This window comes from Oryctolagus cuniculus, chromosome 9 (assembly GCF_051225735.1).
Source record: "Oryctolagus cuniculus isolate XC-2025 breed Fujian yellow rabbit chromosome 9, ASM5122573v1, whole genome shotgun sequence".
Taxonomy (NCBI): Eukaryota; Metazoa; Chordata; class Mammalia; order Lagomorpha; family Leporidae; genus Oryctolagus; species Oryctolagus cuniculus.
This window is the reverse complement of record NC_142875.1, coordinates 42,592,822-42,614,080: the sequence shown is the minus strand read 5'-3', so window position 1 is coordinate 42,614,080 and position 21,259 is coordinate 42,592,822. Positions and strand designations below refer to the sequence as shown.

The 21,259-nt window shown below is 37.5% G+C and overlaps 1 protein-coding gene across 1 annotated transcript; it reads left to right on the top strand.

Annotated features, from left to right (window-relative positions):
* Positions 1-537: 537 nt before the first annotated feature.
* On the top strand, positions 538-1,499 carry LOC138843690 (60S ribosome subunit biogenesis protein NIP7 homolog). The gene has a single exon (XM_070048405.2). The coding sequence runs from the start codon at positions 600-602 to the stop codon at positions 1,140-1,142; it is 543 nt and encodes a 180-aa protein (XP_069904506.1). The 5' UTR covers positions 538-599; the 3' UTR covers positions 1,143-1,499.
* Positions 1,500-21,259: the final 19,760 nt, after the last annotated feature.

Below are 21,259 nucleotides of genomic sequence, written 5' to 3'. Positions count from 1 at the left end.
AATATTTATTATTATTATGAGAGGTACCTCAAATACAATATAATACCAAAATATGAATCAAGCAATTTTGCAGATTCTGCAAGCAAGTATTTGGCATGCTTTACTGTGGAAGTAAATGCTAACACTTGGGAAAGCATAGCACAGGAAAATACAGACCTGTCTTTTGTTTCTAAGTATGTAAGTGTAAAAAAAAAATGTCAGTTGCCTTTTCAGGAAAGTAAGCTTGTAAAATTATTTTTTAAATAAAATGAAATTGCTTTAGAAAACACCTGAAAAAAAAAAAAACTGTTTCTCACATATGTATCTAAAAAGTTTTGATTGATATCAGTGTAATGAATGCATATATATGTAAATATTAGTTTTGTAAGCAAGCATGGCTTGTATTTATAAAAATCAGTTTAAGATTTTAGGAAAATCTTAAAAATTACATATCATTATATATACAAAATTAATGAAATGAAATGAAATATATCAATTGTTTAAAATGATGTGTATGTAAGCTAATGTAGACTAGTTCAGATAGAAGTCATCCAGAATTGACCGACTTCCGTTTCCGGTTACTGCGGCACGCGGATCTGGGGCTGCAGCCCGGCGGAAAGATGCGGCCTTTGACTGAAGAGGAGACGCGGGTCATGTTTGAGAAGATGGCCAAATACATCGGGGAGAACCTGCAGCTGCTCGTCGACCGGCCCGACGGCACCTACTGTTTCAGGCTGCACAACGACCGCGTGTACTACGTGAGTGAAAAGATCCTGAAACTGGCCGCCAACATCTCCGGGGACAAGCTGGTGTCGCTGGGGACCTGCTTCGGGAAGTTCACCAAGACCCACAAGTTCCGGTTGCACATCACGGCGCTGGATTACCTGGCGCCCTACGCCAAGTACAAAGTGTGGATAAAGCCCGGCGCCGAGCAGTCCTTCCTGTATGGGAACCACGTTTTGAAGTCTGGTCTAGGGCGAATCACTGAGAACACTGCTCAGTACCAGGGAGTGGTGGTCTACTCCATGGCCGACATCCCTTTGGGTTTTGGGGTGGCAGCAAAGTCTACACAAGACTGCAGGAAAGTAGACCCCATGGCCATTGTGGTATTTCATCAAGCAGACGTTGGGGAGTATGTGCGGCATGAAGAAACGCTGACTTAAAAAGCCTTCGCCAGGACAGCCGGCCCTGAGAAGGGTCTAGTTTTGTTCCTTTGTGTGTGGTCTTTGTGTGAAGCACCATGACCTGGTCAGGGACTTCTATGTTTAATACGGCATCGCTGACAAATGCAAGCTGGATTCTTAATGTACACAGTGGCTCAGAAACGAGGTTTCAGATCTTTGTATTTGTGACTCGGTAGAGTACCCCATTACAGATTTGAATTGGAGGGCTTCTTGTGAGTTACAGGTTCCACATTGTTGGAACTGAGGACAAGAATAGCTTGTTACTGTTATCTGTGATAACACTTTGTTTTCTAAACTCTGGCTTTTTTATGTTATTTATTAAAATCAAGAAAGATATTGCCATATCAGAGTAGTAGGCCTCAAATGGAATTTGACTAAGATAATAAGAGCAGTTTATTTAGCTATTTTTCTATACAGTAAGTGCTATGTGGTATAAAACAAAAACTTGGATTCAGACTAGTTCTGCCACCTACCAGCTAGATGGCTTTGGGAGAGTCCTTCAGCTTTAACATGCTTCATTTTCTTCTGTTTAAAAAAGAAAAACTGAAACAGCTTTAACCATCTGCTTAAGAATCATTTCAAAGTTAGAAATCAATTTTTCTTACAAACCTCTTTGCTTACTTGGCTGGCCTGGCCTGGACTGGACCAAAAGCACTGGAGGCTCTGAAATAGTGATTCAGCTTCTTCACCTTTCACATGTTTCTTAAAATTATTTTGTGAAAATATATTTTAAAAATCGGTAACACTGGGGCCAGCGCTGTGGTATAGCGGGTAAAGCCATGGCCTGCAGTGCCAGCATCCTATATGGGCACCAGTTCCAGTCAGCTGCTCCACTTCCGATCCAGCTCTCCGCTGTGGGAAAGCAGAGGAGGATGGCCCACGTCCTTGGCCCCTGCACCACGTGGGAGACCGAGAAGCTCCAAGCTCCTGGCTTTGGATCAGCGCAGCTCTGGCCGTTGCGGCCATTTGGGGAGTGAACCAGCAAGTGAAGACTCTCCTCTCTCTGCCTCTATAACTCTGCCTTTCAAATGAATAAATAAATTTTTTAAAAAACAATAGTTCTAAAAAAAAAAAGGACAATAACGTTTCACAGGTTTTTAAGATGTGTGTTGTAAACAGTTTTTAAATGAATATACTCATTTTTAATTCCAAAGAAGATACCTCTAAAAATAAAACAGTTTTGACCACAAAAAAAAAAAAAAAAAAAAAAAAAAAAAAAAAAAGAAGTCATCCAGAATTATGGATTTACTTTAAAAAGATTATTTATTTTCATTTTTCTTTTATTTGAAAGGCAGAGACAGAAAAAAAGAGAGAACTTCTACCTCCTGGTTCACTCCCCAGATATCTTCAATAGACAGATCTGGACCAGGTTGAACCAGGAGCCTAGAACCCCATTTAGGTCGCCCAAGTGGGTCACAGGGACTTAATTACTTGAGCCACCACTTGTTGCCTTCCAATGTGTACATTTGTAGGATGCTAAGTAGGAGGTGGGATAGCAGGAACTTGAACTCCAATATGGGATGTAGGCATTTCAAGTGAAGCCCTAAGCCACTGGGTCAAACACCCACCCCTGGATTGACTATTATGATGCACATGGGTTTTCTTTAATGTTTTGAAAACTATAGAGTTTCTGCAAGTATGATAAAAGAGTGATAATTATAACCTCAAATTTATGCTGTCATTTATAACTTCAGGAGGCTTTTGCACTATAATTCATAATATACACAATTAACCTGTTGAACTACAAAATTCAAGCTTGGGAATTGGACGCATGTTAATATCCCCTAAGTTTGAGTATCAAGCCTACAACTCTGATTATAGCTTCTTGCTAGCATGCACCCTGTGAGGCAGCACATGATGGCTTAAGTGGTTGGATTTCTGATTCCTGTCATCTACATGAGAGACCTAGATTGAGTACCTGGGCATTTGTAGAGTGAACCATTGGGTGTTGTATCTCTCTCTCTCTCTCTCTCTCCCTCCCTCCCTCTCTGTCTTTCTCCCCTCTCAAATAAACTAGCTTTCAAACGTATATGATTCAATGCTTTTAGTGGATGCACAGAGTTGTGCAGTCATCAGCACAATTTCATTTTAGAACATTTTTGTCTCCTCATAAAGGAATCCTGTAAAATCAATATTCACTCCCCATGATTCCCTGACTTCTCTCCACCAGCCATAGGTAGCAGCTACTAATCTACTTTCTTTCTCAACATGTTTGCCTATTTTAGACATTTAAATTAACGATAAATATGTCACCCTTTGTATCTGACTTATTTTGTAGCATACTAAGCTACAATTCATTTTGTTACCAAATGATTCTTCATTGTGTGGAGATACAACATTTTGTTTACGCATCCATCAACTCAAAGACAGATGAGTTATTTAAATTTTTTTCCATTACAACTTATGCAACTATTACAACTTTATGTTCATGTTTTGTGTGGACATGTTTTCATGTCTTGAATATGCATTTAGAAGTAGAACTTAAGGATAATATGGCGACTCTATGTTTAACCATTTGAAGACCTGAAAGACTGTTTTCCAAAGTAACAGTACCATTTCACATTCCTACAAACAAAATATGAGGATTTCAATTGTCTACAACCTTGCAGGCATTTTTTATTAACCAATCTTTTAAAAAGCTGTATCTTTTACTGTAGATGGTATTTTGGATGACTCCCAAAGACCCATATATTGGGGGATTTGTCCTAAAAGTCTCATGTTAATGGTTAATGGTGTAAAGATATAGACTCAGTGTCCTTATGCCATCTAGGATCTGAGTGGAGGTCTTTACCTCCTTCAAGTGTCTCTGTCCCTCTCTGTTTCTTAGATCATCATGTGATAATTTCTCAATACTCACTTTGCCATTGCTAGCCTCCATCAGATGCCAGACTAATGGGGTTGCCCAATTGTGGATTGTGAACCTGCAAACCATGTGCCAAAATAAGCTTTCTTCCTTCACAAGCAATTTCTCTCAACTATTTCAGTTAAAGAATGGAAAATTGACTAATACATCATCCTAGTGGGTGACATGTAATGCTATTGTGGTTTTATTTGAATATTCATGATGACTAATGAAGTTGAGCATCTTTTCATATGCCTATTGGTCATTTGTATATCACCTGGGTAGTAATGTTCTGCCTATCATTTGTTCACTTTTTAACGGGATTGTCTTTTATAGTATTCAGTTGTACAGTCATTAGCTATTCTGGTTATAATCTCTTATCAAATACAAGATTTGAAATAGTTTTCTCCTTGGGTGCCGGGTTCTAGTCCCCATTGCTCCTCTTTCAGTCCAGCTCTCTGCTGTGGCCTGGGAAGGCAGTGGAGGATGGCCAAGTGCTTGGGCCCTGCACCCGCATGGGAGACCAGGAAGCAGCACCTGGCTCCTGGCTTCAGATTGGCACAGCGTGGGCCACGGCGACCATTTGGGGAGTGAACCAACAGAAGGAAGACCTTTCTCTCTGTCTGTCTCTCTCACTGTCTGTAACTCTACTTGTCAAATAAATAAATAAATAATCTTTAAAAAAATAAATGATACTAGTAGAGATCATTTTTTCTCTGATCTTAAAAGAAAAAAATTGAGTTTACACTATTAATCATGATATTGATACCAGCTGTTGATTTTATAGATGTTTTTGTTATAGTGAGGAAGTTTACTTCTTTTCTTAGTTATGTTGTGCTTGATTTTTTAAAGATTTACTTATTTTATTTGCAAGGCAGATTAACAAAGAGAGGGAGGGGGAAGGGGAGAGGGAGGGGTAGCGGGAAGGGAGGAAGAGAGGGAGAGGGGGAGAGAGGGAAAGAGGGAGAGGGAGATTTTCCATCCGCTAGTTTACTCTCCAAATGGCATTAATGGTTTCAGCCAGGCAAGGCAGAAGCCAGGAGCCAGGAGCCAGGAATTTCATCTAGGTCTTCCATGTGTGTGGCAGGGGCTCAAGTACTTTGGCCATCTTCTGCTGCTTTCCCAGGTACATTAGCAAGGAGGCAGATTGGAAGTGGAATGGCTGGGAATCAAACTGGTGCCCCTATGGGATGCCAGTATCACAGGCAGTGGCTTAATCTGCTATGCTACAATTCCAATTCCAGCACCTAGTTTTGTGTTTTTATCATGAATTATTGAAGTATGCCAAAGAATTTTCTGTATTAATCAAGACAATCAGATGTTTTCTTCTTTATGCAACTAATCAGATATGTGCTAATTGAATGTAAATGTTCAACTATCCTTGCATTCTTGGAAATAGCTTCTCATGTTTACAGTATATGCTTCTATTAATAAACTGAAAGATACATTTACTAGTATTTTGAGATAGTATATTGTGCTAGTATTCATAAAGACTATTCAGTAGTTTTAGTGGGTATTTTATATCTTTGCTTTCATTTCAGAGTAAGACTGATTTCTTAAATGAAGTAGGAAATACCTTATTCTTTTCTAATTTTTGGAAGTGTTTGTGGAGGACATTATTCATTATTCTTTGTATTTTGCTATAATTTTGGACCTGCTTTTTTATTTTCAGTAAATTTTTAAATAACAGTTCATTCTCTTTAGCTGTTATCTGTCTATTTATATGAAGATTATTCAAATGTATTCAGAAAATTTGTTATCAAAGAAGCATGCAAGAAATTCAAATTTTTGTACCAAAATGACCCTTTTTAAAAATATTTATCTGAATGTCAGAGTTACAGAGAAAGGGAGATACAGAGAGAGTGAGAATCTTCCTTCCATCTGCTGGTTCAACTCCCCAGATGGCTACAATGGCCAAGGCTGTGCCAGGCCCAAGCAAGGAGCCAGGAGTTTCCTCCAAGTCTCCCACATGTTTAACAGGGGCCCAAGCACTTGAGCCATTCTCTGCCGCTTTTGCCCGACCATTAGAAGGGACCTGGATCAGAACTGGAGTAGCCCGGACATGAATGGCACCTATAAGGGATGTCATCACAGGTGTCAGCTTTACCCACTAAACCACAATGCTGATCTCCAAAGTGATCTTATGTTTTAATTACATTTAAAAAAATTTTTTTTGAAGTTCCCACTTATTTTCCTCCTTCTTAAGTCAGTTTAATAATTTGTTTTTATCTTTTATTTTTGAAATTTGTACATATAGTGTTAGTTACATGCTTGGTTGAAAAGATTCTCCATAAATTTTCCCTAAAATCCTTTTTACTTTTGTAGTTATATACTTTCATTCATATTTTTTTTTTACAGGCAGAGTGGACAGTGAGAGAGAGAGACAGAGAGAAAGGTCTTCCTTTGCCGTTGGTTCACCCTCCAATGGCCGCTGCGGCTGGCGAGCTGCGGCCAGCGCACTGCAGCAGGAGCACCGCACTGATTCAAAGCCAGGAGCCAGGTGCTTCTCCTGGTCTCCCATGTGGGTGCAGGGCCCAAGTACTTGGGCCATCCTCCACTGCACTCCCGGGCCATAGCAGAGAGCTGGCCTGGAAGAGGGGCAACTAGGACAGAATCCGGCGCCCTGACCGGGACTAGAACCCGGTGTGCCGGCGCTGCAAGGCGGAGGATTAGCCTATTGAGCCGCAGCACCGGCCTCATATTGGATTTTAATAATTAGAATCTTTCTCTCCCCCTTATCGATTTATTTATTGACTTGAGCGGCAGAGTTACCCAGAGAGAGGGAGAAACATAGTGAGTGCTTCCATCCACTTGTTCACTCCCCATGGTTGCACTGGCAGAGGCTGGACCAGGATGAAGCCAGGAGTCTGGAACTTCATCCAGGTCTCCCAAGTGGGTGCAGGGGTCCAAACACTTGAGTCACCTTGTGCTGTTTTCACAGACTCATTAGCAGGGATCTAGATGGGATGCGTTGCCTCCAGGTCTCCAACCTGCACTCATATAGGATGCTGGCATCACAGCCAGCAACTCAACATGCTGTGCCACAACTCTGACCCTGGAATCTTCTGTCTTTTTTATTGGCCAATCCTTATAAAGGTTTGAATATTTTAAAGTCTATTTAGATAACAATCTTTACTTTTGTTCAATTTCTCTAGAAGTTTTTAAACTATTTCATTTATCTACATTTTAATATTGATTTCCTTTCCTCTGTTTGCTTTGGGATTAATTTGATTCTCTTTTTTTTTGTTTATTTAAGTACAGTGTTAGATTATTGATTTAAGATCTATCTTGTTTTTGAATACAGACATTTACAGTTATAAGTTTGCTGTTTGAACACTGCTTCATATGCACCTCAAAAGAACTTTCACATCTTGGGTTTTTGTTTTCATCATCATCATATTTTGTAGTTTACTTTGTGATTTCTTTTCTTGGACACACTGGCTATTTGAATTTATAGTTAAATTTTCACATATCTATGAATTTACCAAATTCATTTTTGTTATTTATTTCTTTGGCATTTATGCTGACCATGATGTGTCTTGATATGATACTCTTTGAGCTTATCCTACTTCAAAATTCTGTTGCTTGTTTGGTTGTTTTGTTTTTTTTTTTTTTTCAGGACATGGGTGGCATTCTCCTGTTTCTCTGTATTTCTCATACTTGCTTTGTTGAAAATAGGATATTACAAAGATATTATCACAACACTAGATAATAATCTCACTCTGGGAGTTGTTTTTCTTTTTCTTTGGTCATCAATTTATTTGTGTAGAGATTTGGCTGCATTAAGTTTTGACATGTGTGTTTCCCACAATATTCTACTTCTCATATACCTGCTCGATTTCCTTTTCTCTTATTTTGTATGTTTTTCAATTACCTAGAGACTGACCCTTAGTTGACATTGACCAAAAGTTGTTATTGAGCCTCTCAACCTCGTTAAATTTTTACTCTTTACTATTAGGTGTGTGTGTGGCTTGAAGGTTGTAATCACAGCTGGGACAGCTGTTAATTCTCACCCCATGTCCCCTTAGAGACTAGGAGAAGAGATGTTCACCTCTAAACTGGCACAGTGTTGGTCATGAACATAGGAGATTAGTGTATTGTATTTTTAATTCTCATTTCATGGAATCCTTCTGGGTTACTGCATCTTATTGTTTTAGTCAGTGTTTCACAGAGGTAGTATTTAAGTGCCTTGCATCAGCGGGCTTCCATCTTGTGTTGATGAGTCTTTGTGTGGCCTAGTAAATGATTTAGAGTCTGTCTCATGTCATTCTTGAATTAATCTTGGTTGGGTCCAATGCAAAGCCTGTAAATTAATAGTCTTTCTGATCCCCAAAGTTGATTAGATCTTTTGTACTGGCTCTTTTCTTGGTTCTGTTCCACAGCTGACTCTTGTTATTTTACATGTATCATGACACCACCAGCTTCCTCTTTAATGTTCTCCCTTACAGTTTCCCTAGTTTTTGACAATCCTTTAGGTCTATAGTTCTCCACACTCAGTTCAAAATGAAGCAAATCACCATAGTCTAGCTGAAGCCACATTTCTGTGTTCTTTGTCTCTACAGAAATTTTGTGCTTTTGCTTAATATTTGCTGGCTTATTTATATTTTTTAAATTAAGACTTTGAAACATTAAATTTAAAAACAGTAATTACTCCAAGGTAGAATACCAATCCTTTCATTAAAAACAAAAACTTCTGGGCCTGAGCTGTGGCATAGTAGCTAAGCTTCTACCCTTGGTGATGGCATCTCATATGAGCAGCAGTTTATGTCCTGGCTGTTGCTCTTCCAATCTAGCTCCCTACTTATGGCCTTGGAAAGTAGTAGAGGATGGCCCAAGTGCTTGGGACCCTGTATCTTCACGGGAGAACTGGAAGAAACTCACGGCTTTGTATCAGGTCAGCTCTGGCCGTTTGCAGCCATTTGTGGTAGTGAGCCAGCAGATGGAGCCTTCCTCTCTGTCTCTCCCTCTCTTTGTCTGTAACTCTGCCTCTCAAATATATAAACAAATCTTTAAAAAATTTTAAAAAAAAACTTCCAAAAACACATATCCAGCAGCACATGTAACTACAGTTATATCCTCAACCCCTGGGAGAGGTGGGGGAAAGTAGGATTTGGAGAGTAGGTTATAAATCAAAGCTAGACATAAAGATTAAGTTCTTACTGTTGTACAACAAAGTAGAGTGACTACAATTCACTATAACCTAGTACATATTTTATAAGCAAATAGAAGAAATCAACTCTAAGGCTTCAATCATAAAGCGATGTCAAAGAAGGGGAAATGGGGGCTGGAGCTGTGGTGTAGCGGGTTAATGCCCTGACCTGAAGCACCAGCATCCCATACAGATGCCAGTTCGTAACCCAGCTGCTCCACTTCTGATCCAGCTTTATGCTGTGGCCTGGGAAAGCAATACAAGATGGCTGAAGTGCTTGGGCCATTGCACCCGCGTGGGAGAACCAGAAGAAACTCCTGGCTCCTGGCTTCAGATCGGCGCAGCTCCGGCCATTGCGGCCAGTTGAGGAGTGAACCATCGGATGGAAGACCTTTCTCTCTCTGCCTCTCCTCTCTCTATGTGTTACTCTGACATGCAAATAAATAAATCTTTAAAAAAAAAAAGAAATGAAATGTTGATCACACTAATATAATCAGTCATGTTTTGTATGTATATTGAATTTTCTTACTGCAGTCCATAAATATGTACACTTATCGTTAATCATTTTTAATAAAAGAAATTATGCCTATTCCATATTAACCAGTAAGGTGGGGATTCTGGTAAATTTGCAAATTTATTTAATCTTGGCTTCTTTATACAAGTATTTCTTCAGAAATGTTAGGGTTTAATAATGAGTTTATCCTGCTCTCACCCTCGCGATTTGTTTGTTTTTCCATAGTAAATGACTCATTAAAAAGCAATGTGGAACAGTAGTCTTTCTACTTGTTGAATTCTTTATTTAGTGGAGGATTAAGCCTGTGATTATAAACTAAGTTGAAATTATGATATCACACACACACACACACAAAAAAAAAAAAAAAAAAAGAAAAGGAAGGCAAAGGTGGGGAAGGAGAGACGGAGGAAAGTATTGTTATATTATTAAAACTGCCATCTATAAAATACATGAAATCTGTTCTCTTCATACTAATAAGAAGCAATATTGGTAAGTGAATTTTTAGGGTGATAAAGATTTGTCAGAATAGTTTTAATTCTCAAATTCAAACCTCATAAATGCAGTTTCCAAAGTGGTTAAATTGTCACCAAACCTCAGAAAAGATGAATGTGCTCATTAGTGCGTATTTCTATCAACAATCATCCCTAAAATATGATTATATTTATGTTTCTCCCTCACTTAACACACTAGAAATTTCTATTAACTCAAAATATAGCTCAAATCGATCTACAATCTTATATCTCATAAACCACAGGGATTTCTATCTTTTTAACTGAATCTTTCTCATGAAATTTGTATTCAGTAACCAGAGGGAACTGTTAAAAATAAAAATACATTCTAAAAGAATTGAAATCAATATATCAAAGACATTTCTGCATTTCCATGTCTGTTGCAGAACTATTCCAAATAGCAAAAGAAAACAATGAAAAGAATGAATTGGTGGCACAGCGGATTAAAGCCCTGGCCTGAAGCACCAGCATCCCATATGGGTGCCTGTGCTAGTCCCAGCTGCTCCTCTTCCCATCCAGCTCTCTGCTATGGCCTGGGAAAGCAGTAGAAGATGGCCTAAGCGTTTGGGCCCCTGCACCCATGTGGGAGACCCAGAAGAAGCTCCTGGCTTCAGATCTGCTCAGCTCCAGCCATTGTCTCTCTCTCTTTCTCTGCATCTCTGTATAACTGACTTTCAAATAAATAAATCTTAAAAAAAAAAAAGAATGATTTGGATGAATAGATTCAAAATTTGATATGCATATAGTTAATGGTTTATAAAGATATTTTCTCTGAAAAAGGAAATTAAAATGCACTTATTTTGATGACAAAATTAAAAGGTTACTTTTTCATAATTTCCACTTTCCATGAAAATTCAAATTATGAATACCACTTATATGCAGATATAGTTGTTGCACAAAAACAAGCCTATCTTTAAATTCAATTTTCCACAAACTTTCAAAGTACTTGCATACTATTCACCTTTCAAAACAGAAGAAAATTCTGTTATTTTTGACAATAAAGAATGTGCCCAGCCCAGATGACATTAAGATGTTTCTGGCAGATGTCCTAAACAACACTCTGGCCTCAGAATCAGTCCTTAAGGCATGTGGATCTGGCTGAAAAGCCCATGAGAGTATTACAGGCATGGAAAGCCAAAACACTCTGGGGAAAAAAAAAAAAAAAAAAAAACTAAATGAAGATCTCCACGGGTGAGATCCCAGTGAAAAGCACCTTTCTCCAAAGGGAGGAGAGAACTTGTACTTTGACTACAACCTTGTCTAAATATGATCAGAGTTGGTGAACTCAAAAGGCTTCCATAGCCTTGGCGACTCATGACAAGAACCTCGGGTGATTACTGATGCCATAAACAAGAGTGTCAATTTGTTAAGTCAACAACAGGAGTCACTGTGCACTTACTCCTCATGTAGGATCTCTGTCCTTAATGTGCTGTACATTGTGATTTAATGCTATAACTAGTACTCAAACAGTATTTTTCACTTTGTGTTTCTGTGTGGGAGCAAACTGTTGAAATCTTTACTTAATATATGCTAAACTGATCTTCTGTATATAAAGAGAATGGAAAATGAATCTTGATGTGAATGGAAGGGGGGAGGGAGAGGGAAAGGGGAGGGTGGCAGGTGGGAGGGAAGTTATGGGGGGGGGAACCATTGTAATCCATAAGCTGTACTTTGGAAATTTATATTCATTAAATAAAAGTTAAAAAAAAGATGTTTCTTCCTAAACATGAAATCTAACAGAATAAATGTAGAATTACATGATAAATATCAGAATTCTAAAGACTTATGCATCAGGGCTGGCACTGTGGCAGAGCCAGTAAAGATGCCACCTCAGGGCCAGCACTGTGGCATAGCAAGTAAAGCCGCTGCCTGCAGTGCCAGCATCCGATATAGGCGCCAGTTCAAGTCCGGCTATTCCATTTCCGATCCAGTTCTCTGCTATGACCTGGGAAAGCAGCAAAAGATGGCCTAAGTCCTTGGGTGCCTGCACCCACGTGCGAAGACCTAGAGGAAGCTCCTGGCTCCTGGCTCTGGACAGCTCTAGCCATTGTGGCCAATTGGGGAGTGAACCAGCAAATGAAAGACCTCTCTCTCTCTCTCTCTCTGCCTCTCTTTCTGTGTGTAACTCTGCCTTTCAAATAAATCAATAAATCTTAAAAAAAAAAAAAAAAAAAGGATGCTGCCTACAGCACTGACATCCCATATGTGAGCCAGTTCGAGTCCTGGTTTCTCCACTTCCAATCCCAACTCCCAGCTAATGTGCCTAGGAAAGCAGCAGAGGATGTCCCAAATATTTGGGCCTCTGCACCCAAACAGCAGACTTGGAAGAAGCTCCTGGCTTGGGATCAGCCCAGCTCAGGCAGTTGTGGCCATTTTGGGAGGGGGTGATGGTGAACTGGTAGATGTAAAGTCTTTCTCTGTCACTGCCTCTCTCTCTTTCTCTCTCTGTCTCTCTCTCTAACTCTGGTTTTCAAATTAATAACTCTTTAAAAACTACTTATGCATTAACTTCAGAATTTTTTGCAAAAAGTGGACTTATTTTTTAATCCATTTTCCCAAGAACATTTTGAAGTGCCCCTTGTAACTAAATTTAATCTAAAATTTTATAGAACAAAGAAAACATGAAATTAAAACAAGCTAGGGATATGTGTGGACATACGTTTGTGAATGTGTGTGTGTTTATTTGAAGATTAAAATCTATTAAACTCCTCTTACATGTGAGTCTAAGGAATTCCTTCATGTGCACTGGGAATTTAATTGCATCAAAATGCTTAAAATCCCTCCTTTATCCACACTTATTCCTAATACTGTTACTTTCTCTGTTTCTCTGTAGCTAATACATATTATTAATGTTTGTGTACATTTACATACATGCTTTCTATGTATTACACAGATTGTTTTACATCTTTTTTTCCCCTTCAGTCATTTGCTTTGGAAATCTGCATCTCAATTTATATGACTTTATCATTACTTATAACTGGGAGGCAGCTTTAAATTTCCATGTTAATGGCTGCTTCGGCAACTTTTTGCAATTCCATGGATATTTTCTGTATTTCTTATTAGCAGAAAATTATTTTTTCAGAACAGCAGTGGGCCTAGCTGAAAGACAAACGAACATAAGCTACTTGGCTGTTAGGTTAGACCATTCCACTAAAATCTGGTTAATGAGATATATCAATTTTATTATACTTTCAAGAATCTTTCTTAATAAAGTACTGTTCCTTCTCATTGTACTTTTTGAGTACCAGCTAGCTGTAATGTGCATACAATCATATAAATCTGTCAAGATGATTGGATCTGTGCACTTGTTAATTGCAGAGATGCAATTTAAGCAAAGCACCCAGATGCTCAACAATAGACCAAGAAGTTAGCTGCCCATACCTTTATTTTGCACTGTCAAAGCAGTTTTGACAAACTGTAACATGCTATGTTTTGAAAGGTAGATGACACACTGACCAAAGTGCTAACACCAAGCAGTGGAACTGTAGAGAGATTCATACAGTCCGTGATAGCTAAAAACAAACAAACAAACAAACAAATAAAAGCAGTGAGAGACTCAAGAGAAACAAATCAACAGACATAAGTAGGACAACCTCACACTGTGGGTTTGCAGGTTAAAAAGGCAACCAAAGACAGCCACCAAAGCTCAGCAAGTTAAGCCACTTCTGGGACCCTTGCATCTCATATCAGAGTTCCCAGTTCTTTCTGATCCAGGTTCCTGGTAGTTTGCCTGCGAAGCAGCACATAGTGGCTCAAGTATGGAATTCCAGGCTCCTGGCTTCAGTCTGACACAGTCCTGGCTGCTGCAGGCATCTGTGGAGGAAGACAGCAGATAGAGGATCTCTCTCTCTCTCTTCTTCCTCTTTCCCTCTCTCCTCTTTTTCTCTCTTCCTTTGTCTCTTTCACTTTGTCTATCAAATACATAAATAAACCTTTAAAGCAATAGCAACATTTTTGTGCTAGAGGAGGTAATGTGTGCATGTTCAGTATAGAAATAAAAAGGAACACACTTAATATACGATAGATGATAAATAGATGCATACGGGTAGTCAGTTTTCTAGGGTTGTGGTAACAAACTTCGTGGCTTGGAACAACAGAAATTTATTTCTCTTAGTTTTAGAGGCTAGAAGTGTAAAAGCACAGTGTCATCCAGGTGAGTATTCTCTGGAACCTGGGAAACAGAACTTCTGTTCCATGCCTTTCTTCAGACTTTTAATGATTACTGGTGGTCTGTGGCCTTTGCCATTTTTAACTCCAACTCCCCACTCTATGCTTCTGTTGACACATAGACTTTTCCCCTGTTTTCTCTCTGTCATTACCTGGGCTTCTTATGAATCTTTCTCTAGATTTAGCGCCCGCTCTGATTCTGGATGTCTTCATTTTAACCAAGTAAATGTACAAAAGCCTTTTATACAAAAACAATATTTTAAAGTTTCATGTGACCATGAATTTTAGTAGTATACTAGTTAGTGCAGTATCGATGGATAATAGATAGATGGTAGATTAAAGATAATTGATAGGTATAGAGAGATATATAAATGGGTAGATAGAGTGATAGATCAATGACAACTATCTAACAGTAACAGGATACTGAAATATTGTTACCTCATTATAACAACAGAATTTAGGGTGTTGCTTTTCTGTCCATTCTCATTGTTCAGACTTTCTCAATTTTCAGAGAGATGCATATGGGAGAAACACGAGTTTAGGAAATAGGCAAGATTACATAATGTTAAATGATCTGTCTACATAATCCCTCTGGCTCTGGTACTTGCTTTTGTGATTGGAAGCAAATAAATCATTAAGTCTACCACATTTCCATACCTATTCTAATAAAATAGCAGGTGGTAACTGCAGCCCTAAAGAAAGTTTATGATTCCAACATTACATCACTAGAATAATAATCAAAAAATGAGAAATCACCAAAAGGACAAAGGTCACATTACTCACCTTCCTCATGAGAATAGAGGAAAGGGGATCAATGAAACTCAGAGAAGACACAATTAGGGAATGTGGAGGGCAATGGAAAAATCTGGGTTTATCTTTCTGTGCAAACTTCTCAAGGAATAGGATTACAGACATTTAGTCCATTTCATATTTTCAGATCTTTGCATTTTAGATTCAAAGCATGTACTCACACAGAGTAGTCATCTCTCATTCCAAAGATAACTTTAGTTTATCTACTGCTTGAGCAAGACATAATTGAAATCTAAAACAAGGTGACATGGTAACAGTATCGATGCAAATGCAGTTTTGTCAAACTTAGTTTTATATATTTGTCAAGCAGATTGTTTGTACAGTTTCAATGACCTGTGATCATTTTAAAATTTAGTACATACTAATGATATTTTTCCTCTTTTTATCCCTTGCCTATATTCCTGCTGAACTATGAGCTATTTACTTTTTATTTGCTGAACTCATTATTTAGTGGAGCATTAAGCTTTTGACTATAATGTAAATAGAAATGTGATCTCAGGGGGCCAGTGCTGTGGCATAGCACATAAGCCACTGCTTGCAGTGCCGGCATTCCATATGGGTGCCAGTTCGAGTCCTAGCTACTCCACTTATGATACAGCTCTCTGCTATGGTCTGGGAAAGCAACAGAAGATGGCCCAAGTCCTTGGGCCCCTACACGCATGTGGGATACCTGGAGGAAGCTCCTGGCTCCTGGCTTGGATGGGTGCAGCTCTGGCCATTGCGGCCATATGGGGAGTGAACCAGTGGATGGAAGACCTCTCTGTCTCTGCTCTGCCTCTCTGCTAACTTTGCCTTTCAAATAAATAAATAAATATTAAAAAAATATTGTCTCAAAAAGAATAAGCGTACTTTATATGAGTGAAGTGGAAAATTCCATTTCAAGCATCGGGTTAACTTCTGCACAACTATAAAGTAAATATCATTATAAGGCATTTGGATTCTCTGTCAGTTTATGTTGCTATGCTTTCAATTGAGAGTGATCAATAACTCATTGTGATGTTAATTATTTCAGGTTAATTGGAAATGGGCTAGTGAGCTGTATCAAAAGTTACTTGTTATCAAAAGAATTCAAAAAAAAACCAGTATAGTGTGGTAGGATCATATGCAAATTTCACATCCTAAAGTTAGATGTGCTCAATTTTTAATCATTAACCGTTCAAACAGGTTGCTTAATCTTGTAGTCCATAACTTTAGATGATGATTTTTATTCAAATAACAAATGATAATTCAATTAAACCTGTTAAATGAATAGACAGATGTAGTTATTAACATACATACATAAGAAAATCATGAGTAAACCAGAGATTATTGCATCTATAGTCAATTTTATTTTCTATCATCTCTGGATACATTTATTATAGCGGTTTTTATCAGAAAGTATATAAAAATACCAAGACAAGTTGGATTTTCATGTATGTCCTCTCATAAATTGCCACTAAAAAACCTATTCCTAAAGGTCAAGGCTTTTCTATTTTAGGGACTTCGAAGGAAAGAAATTGGTTCCTCTATTTTATTGCTGCTTCTGTTGTCAGAACTGTCATATTAGAGAACTCTGCTCATTTAAATTGTAAAAATTTATAAAGGGAATTCAATTGACACTCCTGTCTATGGCATCAGTAATCTCCCTATGCTCCAGTCATGAGTTTCCAAGGCTATGGAAGCCCTCTGAGTTCTCCGACTCTTATCTTGTTTAGACAAGGTCATAGTCAAAGTGGAGGTTCTCTCCTCCCTTCAGAAAAAGGTACCTCCTTCTTTGAAGACCTGTTCTTTCCACTGGGATCTCACTCACAGAGATCTTTTGCCAGAGTGTCTTGGCTTTCCATGCCTGAAATACTCTCATGGGCTTTTCAGCCAGATCCGAATGCCTTTAGGGCTGATTCTGAGGCCAGAGTGCTATTTAGGACATCTGCCATTCTATGAGTCTGCTGAGTATCTCACTTCCCATGTTGGATCACTCTCCCCTTTATTTATTCTATCGGTTAGTGTTAGCAGGTACTAGACATGTTTATGTGCTCCCTTTGACTTTTAGTGTCAATTGGTAAAGTTAACAACAGGAGTCACTGTGCACTTACTCCTCATGTAGGATCTCTGTCCTTAATGTGCTGTGCATTGAGATTTAATGCTATAATGAGTACTCAAACAATATATTTCACTTTGTGTTTCTATGGGGGTGCAAACTGTTGAAATCTTTACTTAATGCATACTAAATTGATCCTCTGTAAAAAAAAAAAAAAGAAAAAAGAAATTATCAACTCCCAACTTGACTCTCACTGGGATTAAACATGACAATAGGTCTGATCTGATTTCATCATCATTTAAAAAAAATCATCTATTATTTTTCCCTTTATGTTTCTGTGTGGGAGCAAACTGTTGAAATCCTTACTTAATGTATACTAAGCTGATCTTCTGTATATTAAGATAATCGAAAATGAATCTTGATGTGAATGGAAGGGGAGAGGGAATGGGAAAGGGGAGGGTTGTGGGTGGGAGGGACGGTATGGGGGGAAGCCATTGTAATCCATAAATCGTACTTTGGAAATTTATATTCATTAAATAAAGTTAAAAAAAAATTATAAAGGGAATTCAAATTAGCCCAACCCAACTGCTACTTTTCCAAGCAGTCCCAATAAAATATGAACATAAATAGGTGGAAGATACTTGACATGAAAGTCATTGTGGGACAAAATTTAGTAAATGAATTATCCTGAAACAATTCCACAGAACTCACATTGACAATGTGTTCCACTCCTCAAATAGTATACTGCCATTCTGAAAAAAATGAATGGGAGGAATGTGAGCTTCTAAACATTTTGTCTAATTTCTCTCATGCTCTTATAAATTTCTTTTAAACCTTAACATATAACCAGATAGATGAGGCATGGAACATATTGAGTTTTTAATCACAATATTTGTGAGGGTTTGGAAGTATTAGTTAAAGAATAATAATTCTATCAGTAGGTTGCAGAATCATATTGTAGATGACCCAGTTAGGAATTATTTCAATAAGAAAGATTGCAAAATGCAAAATATCAGCTAATTTCTGTGAGCACTACACTTAAAAATGATAGACAAGGAACACTTGGTTAAGTTCCCAGCGTAGTGATAGGGGAGATTTTTGAAAGAAATAGAAATTTCAAAAGACACAGATGAATGTATCTCATGAAAGTCAAAGATTCTAAGAATACTTGGTCAGCAAATAATGAATGTGCTATCTCTGTTGGATTACATAATGTTTTAAAAAGTATTTGAAGTTAGAGTAGACATCCTGAAACTATGAACAAAATATATACATATGATAAAGTAAGGTTGGGTCTGAATGTATGAGGAGTGATTGATTCTCCAAGAGAAGGAAACTTTTTTTTTTCAATTTGGATGACTATAATGGAAGGATAAATTAGTTTAAGAACTGCTAATGTTCAAAAAATAGGCTTAGCTGGTTATAATAATATATTAATGATATGATTTAATGATAAGTAAATATTACATTTCCGTTTTAATTACTAATGTTCAATAATGAGCCCCAGTTGGAACTGAGATTATAAATTTGAAAGGTAGAAAATATTTTTTCTTTCTAAGCACACAGCAGGAGCCCAATAAATGCAACTTGATATTTAAATGCTTTTATAGTTTCTGAAAATACGAAAACTGTTGTTTTGAATAAATATATTTCTGAGTTAGTTCAATGTAAATGAGTCTTCGTAACTGTTTTGAATTATAAACATAGAAACAGAATATAAATTTAATTAAGAAGCTCTGGGTTCAGTGGGTTGAGTCAATAAGACTGCTTGACCTGAGTTGTTGGTTTTCCATTTAGTTCTTTTTCTAATCTTGAAAATCTTATTTTATCTGTCATATATTCCTATGTAAATGTGGAGATCATACTAGCTATATCATGGATTGATAATGTTTTAGCACAATTCCTGACACAGGGTGGGTGTTCAATGTTTCAAGATAATTTCTTTATGGGCGCTATTGTCAGTAATAATTAATAAGTACAATGTATAGAGAAGCCTCAAGTAGTAAACTGTACTTTATACCATATGTACTATCAGATAATTCACTGGTAATTCATTGTGAAAGCAAGTTATTATTTCTGGTGAAATGATTAGTATGATATTATACTAATCATTCAAAAATCCAGTTTATTTACAATGTGAAAATAAAATCTACATGCTCCAGTTATCTTTCAGGAGAATCAAACTATTTTTCCACAAACTTTCTAAAAATGCTTTAAGCCTTATTTATTTATTTATGTATTTGAAAGGCAGAGTGACAGAGAGAGAAACAAAAAGAGAGAGAGAGAGAGAGAGAGAGAGAGAGAGAGAGATCCCATCCTCTTGTTCATTTTCTAAATACCTCCACATCCAGGACTGGACCAGACTCAAGACAGAAGCCAGGAACTTCATCCTGGTCTCTCACATGGGTGGCAGAGCCCCAAGTACTTGGGCCTTCTTCCACTGCCTTCTAGGAATTGTATTGGAAGCAGAGCAGGTGGTGCTCAAGATGGCACTACATTATGAAATGCTGGTGGCAGCTTAACCTGCTGCACCACAACATTAACCCTCCACACAAACTTTTCTTCTAAAATACATGTCTTTATTCAGTTTTCCAGACTTACTGAGGTATATGAAAGATAAAAATTGCACATAACCCAGGTGTGCAAAATGATATTTTTTTTGACAGGCAAAAATAGAGATAGACAGTGAGAGAGAGAGAGAGACAGGGAGAAAGGTCTTCCTTTCCATTGGTTCACCTGCCAAATGGCCGTTATGGCCGGTGCGCTGTGCTGATCCGAAGCCAGGAGCCAGGTGCTTCCTCCTGGTCTCCCATACTGGTGCAGGGCCCAGGCACTTGGTCCATCCTCCACTGCAATCCCGGGCCACAGCAGAGAGCTGGACTGGAAGAGGAGTAACCGGGACAGAATCTGGCGCCCCAATTGGGACTAGAACCCGGGGTGCCGGAGACACAGGCGGAGGATTAGCCAAGTGAGCCGAGGCGCTGGCCCAAAATGATATATTGATATGTGTGTATATTCTGATATAATTTTCACAAATTAACTTTTAAAAATTTTACTTTTCATTAATTTGATTGTTTTTTAGTGTTCATGGATGATTTTCATGAAGTTTCTTCTGAATAGATTGAAGTTTTTCTTTGTAAGAGTGGAAATGTCCTCTTTTAAATGTCAAGGTTTAAATAAAAATTCAGTATTATTTATTTTTCTCAAAAAAGAAACTCACTTACTGAAACCTGCTGATTTGAGAAATTATCTATTTGCTTAAGATCATAATAATTTAGAGAGATTTCTTGGCACCAAAGTATTCATTTCTTATGTACATACTAAATATAGAATTGGTACCAGCAGTAATTATGAAGAGAAAATTAAATTGCAGGGTGCCATATGTAGTGACTTTTATAGTTACATCCATATTGATTACATGTAATTTTTATAGCAGACCTCTTTTAAATTTATAAGAGAATGTGGCAATTAGATGCTTTTACTTTAATACATGATGTATGATCCAATGGACGTGCTGTAAAACAGCTATCTGAATTTAAGGGTGTATTCTCTCTACATTCAAATATACTATGCTTTGTATTTTAAGAATTGTATAGTATATAGTCTAACATTGTTATTAGTTTCTATGATCTTTTTTTGTGGAAAAGATCACTGACTTACACTCTAAAGTTCTGAAATCAAGAAATGTGTTCCACAGAACTACTGATATAAACTGACTAAAATTAAAAATAATAGCTACATTAATATAGATTGACATTAACAATTTTATAAAATAAATATCTTTTTACTTCTATTAATTACATTTATTTCCTTCTCTCTAATGCTTAAATTCTTAATATTTTAAAATGTGACTAACATAGATGCTATAGAATATCCCAACTGAGAATGCATTTTTAAACTCAAAATATACATGATCCTCTTAAATAATAAATTTAAATTTTGGTCTACTTTTTATGAAATTTTCAAGATAATTCATATTAAAATCCCATTATGGATGGTCATTTCATTTTATTCTACACAAATGTAAAATACTTTGGCCATGAAGAATGAAATAAACCATCCCATTCAAGTTCATATTTGATGATCAA

What these genes read in the sequence shown, in the direction of transcription:
- LOC138843690 (XM_070048405.2), top strand. Translation starts at nt 600, where the DNA reads ATGCGGCCTTTGACTGAAGAGGAGACGCGGGTCATGTTTGAGAAGATG.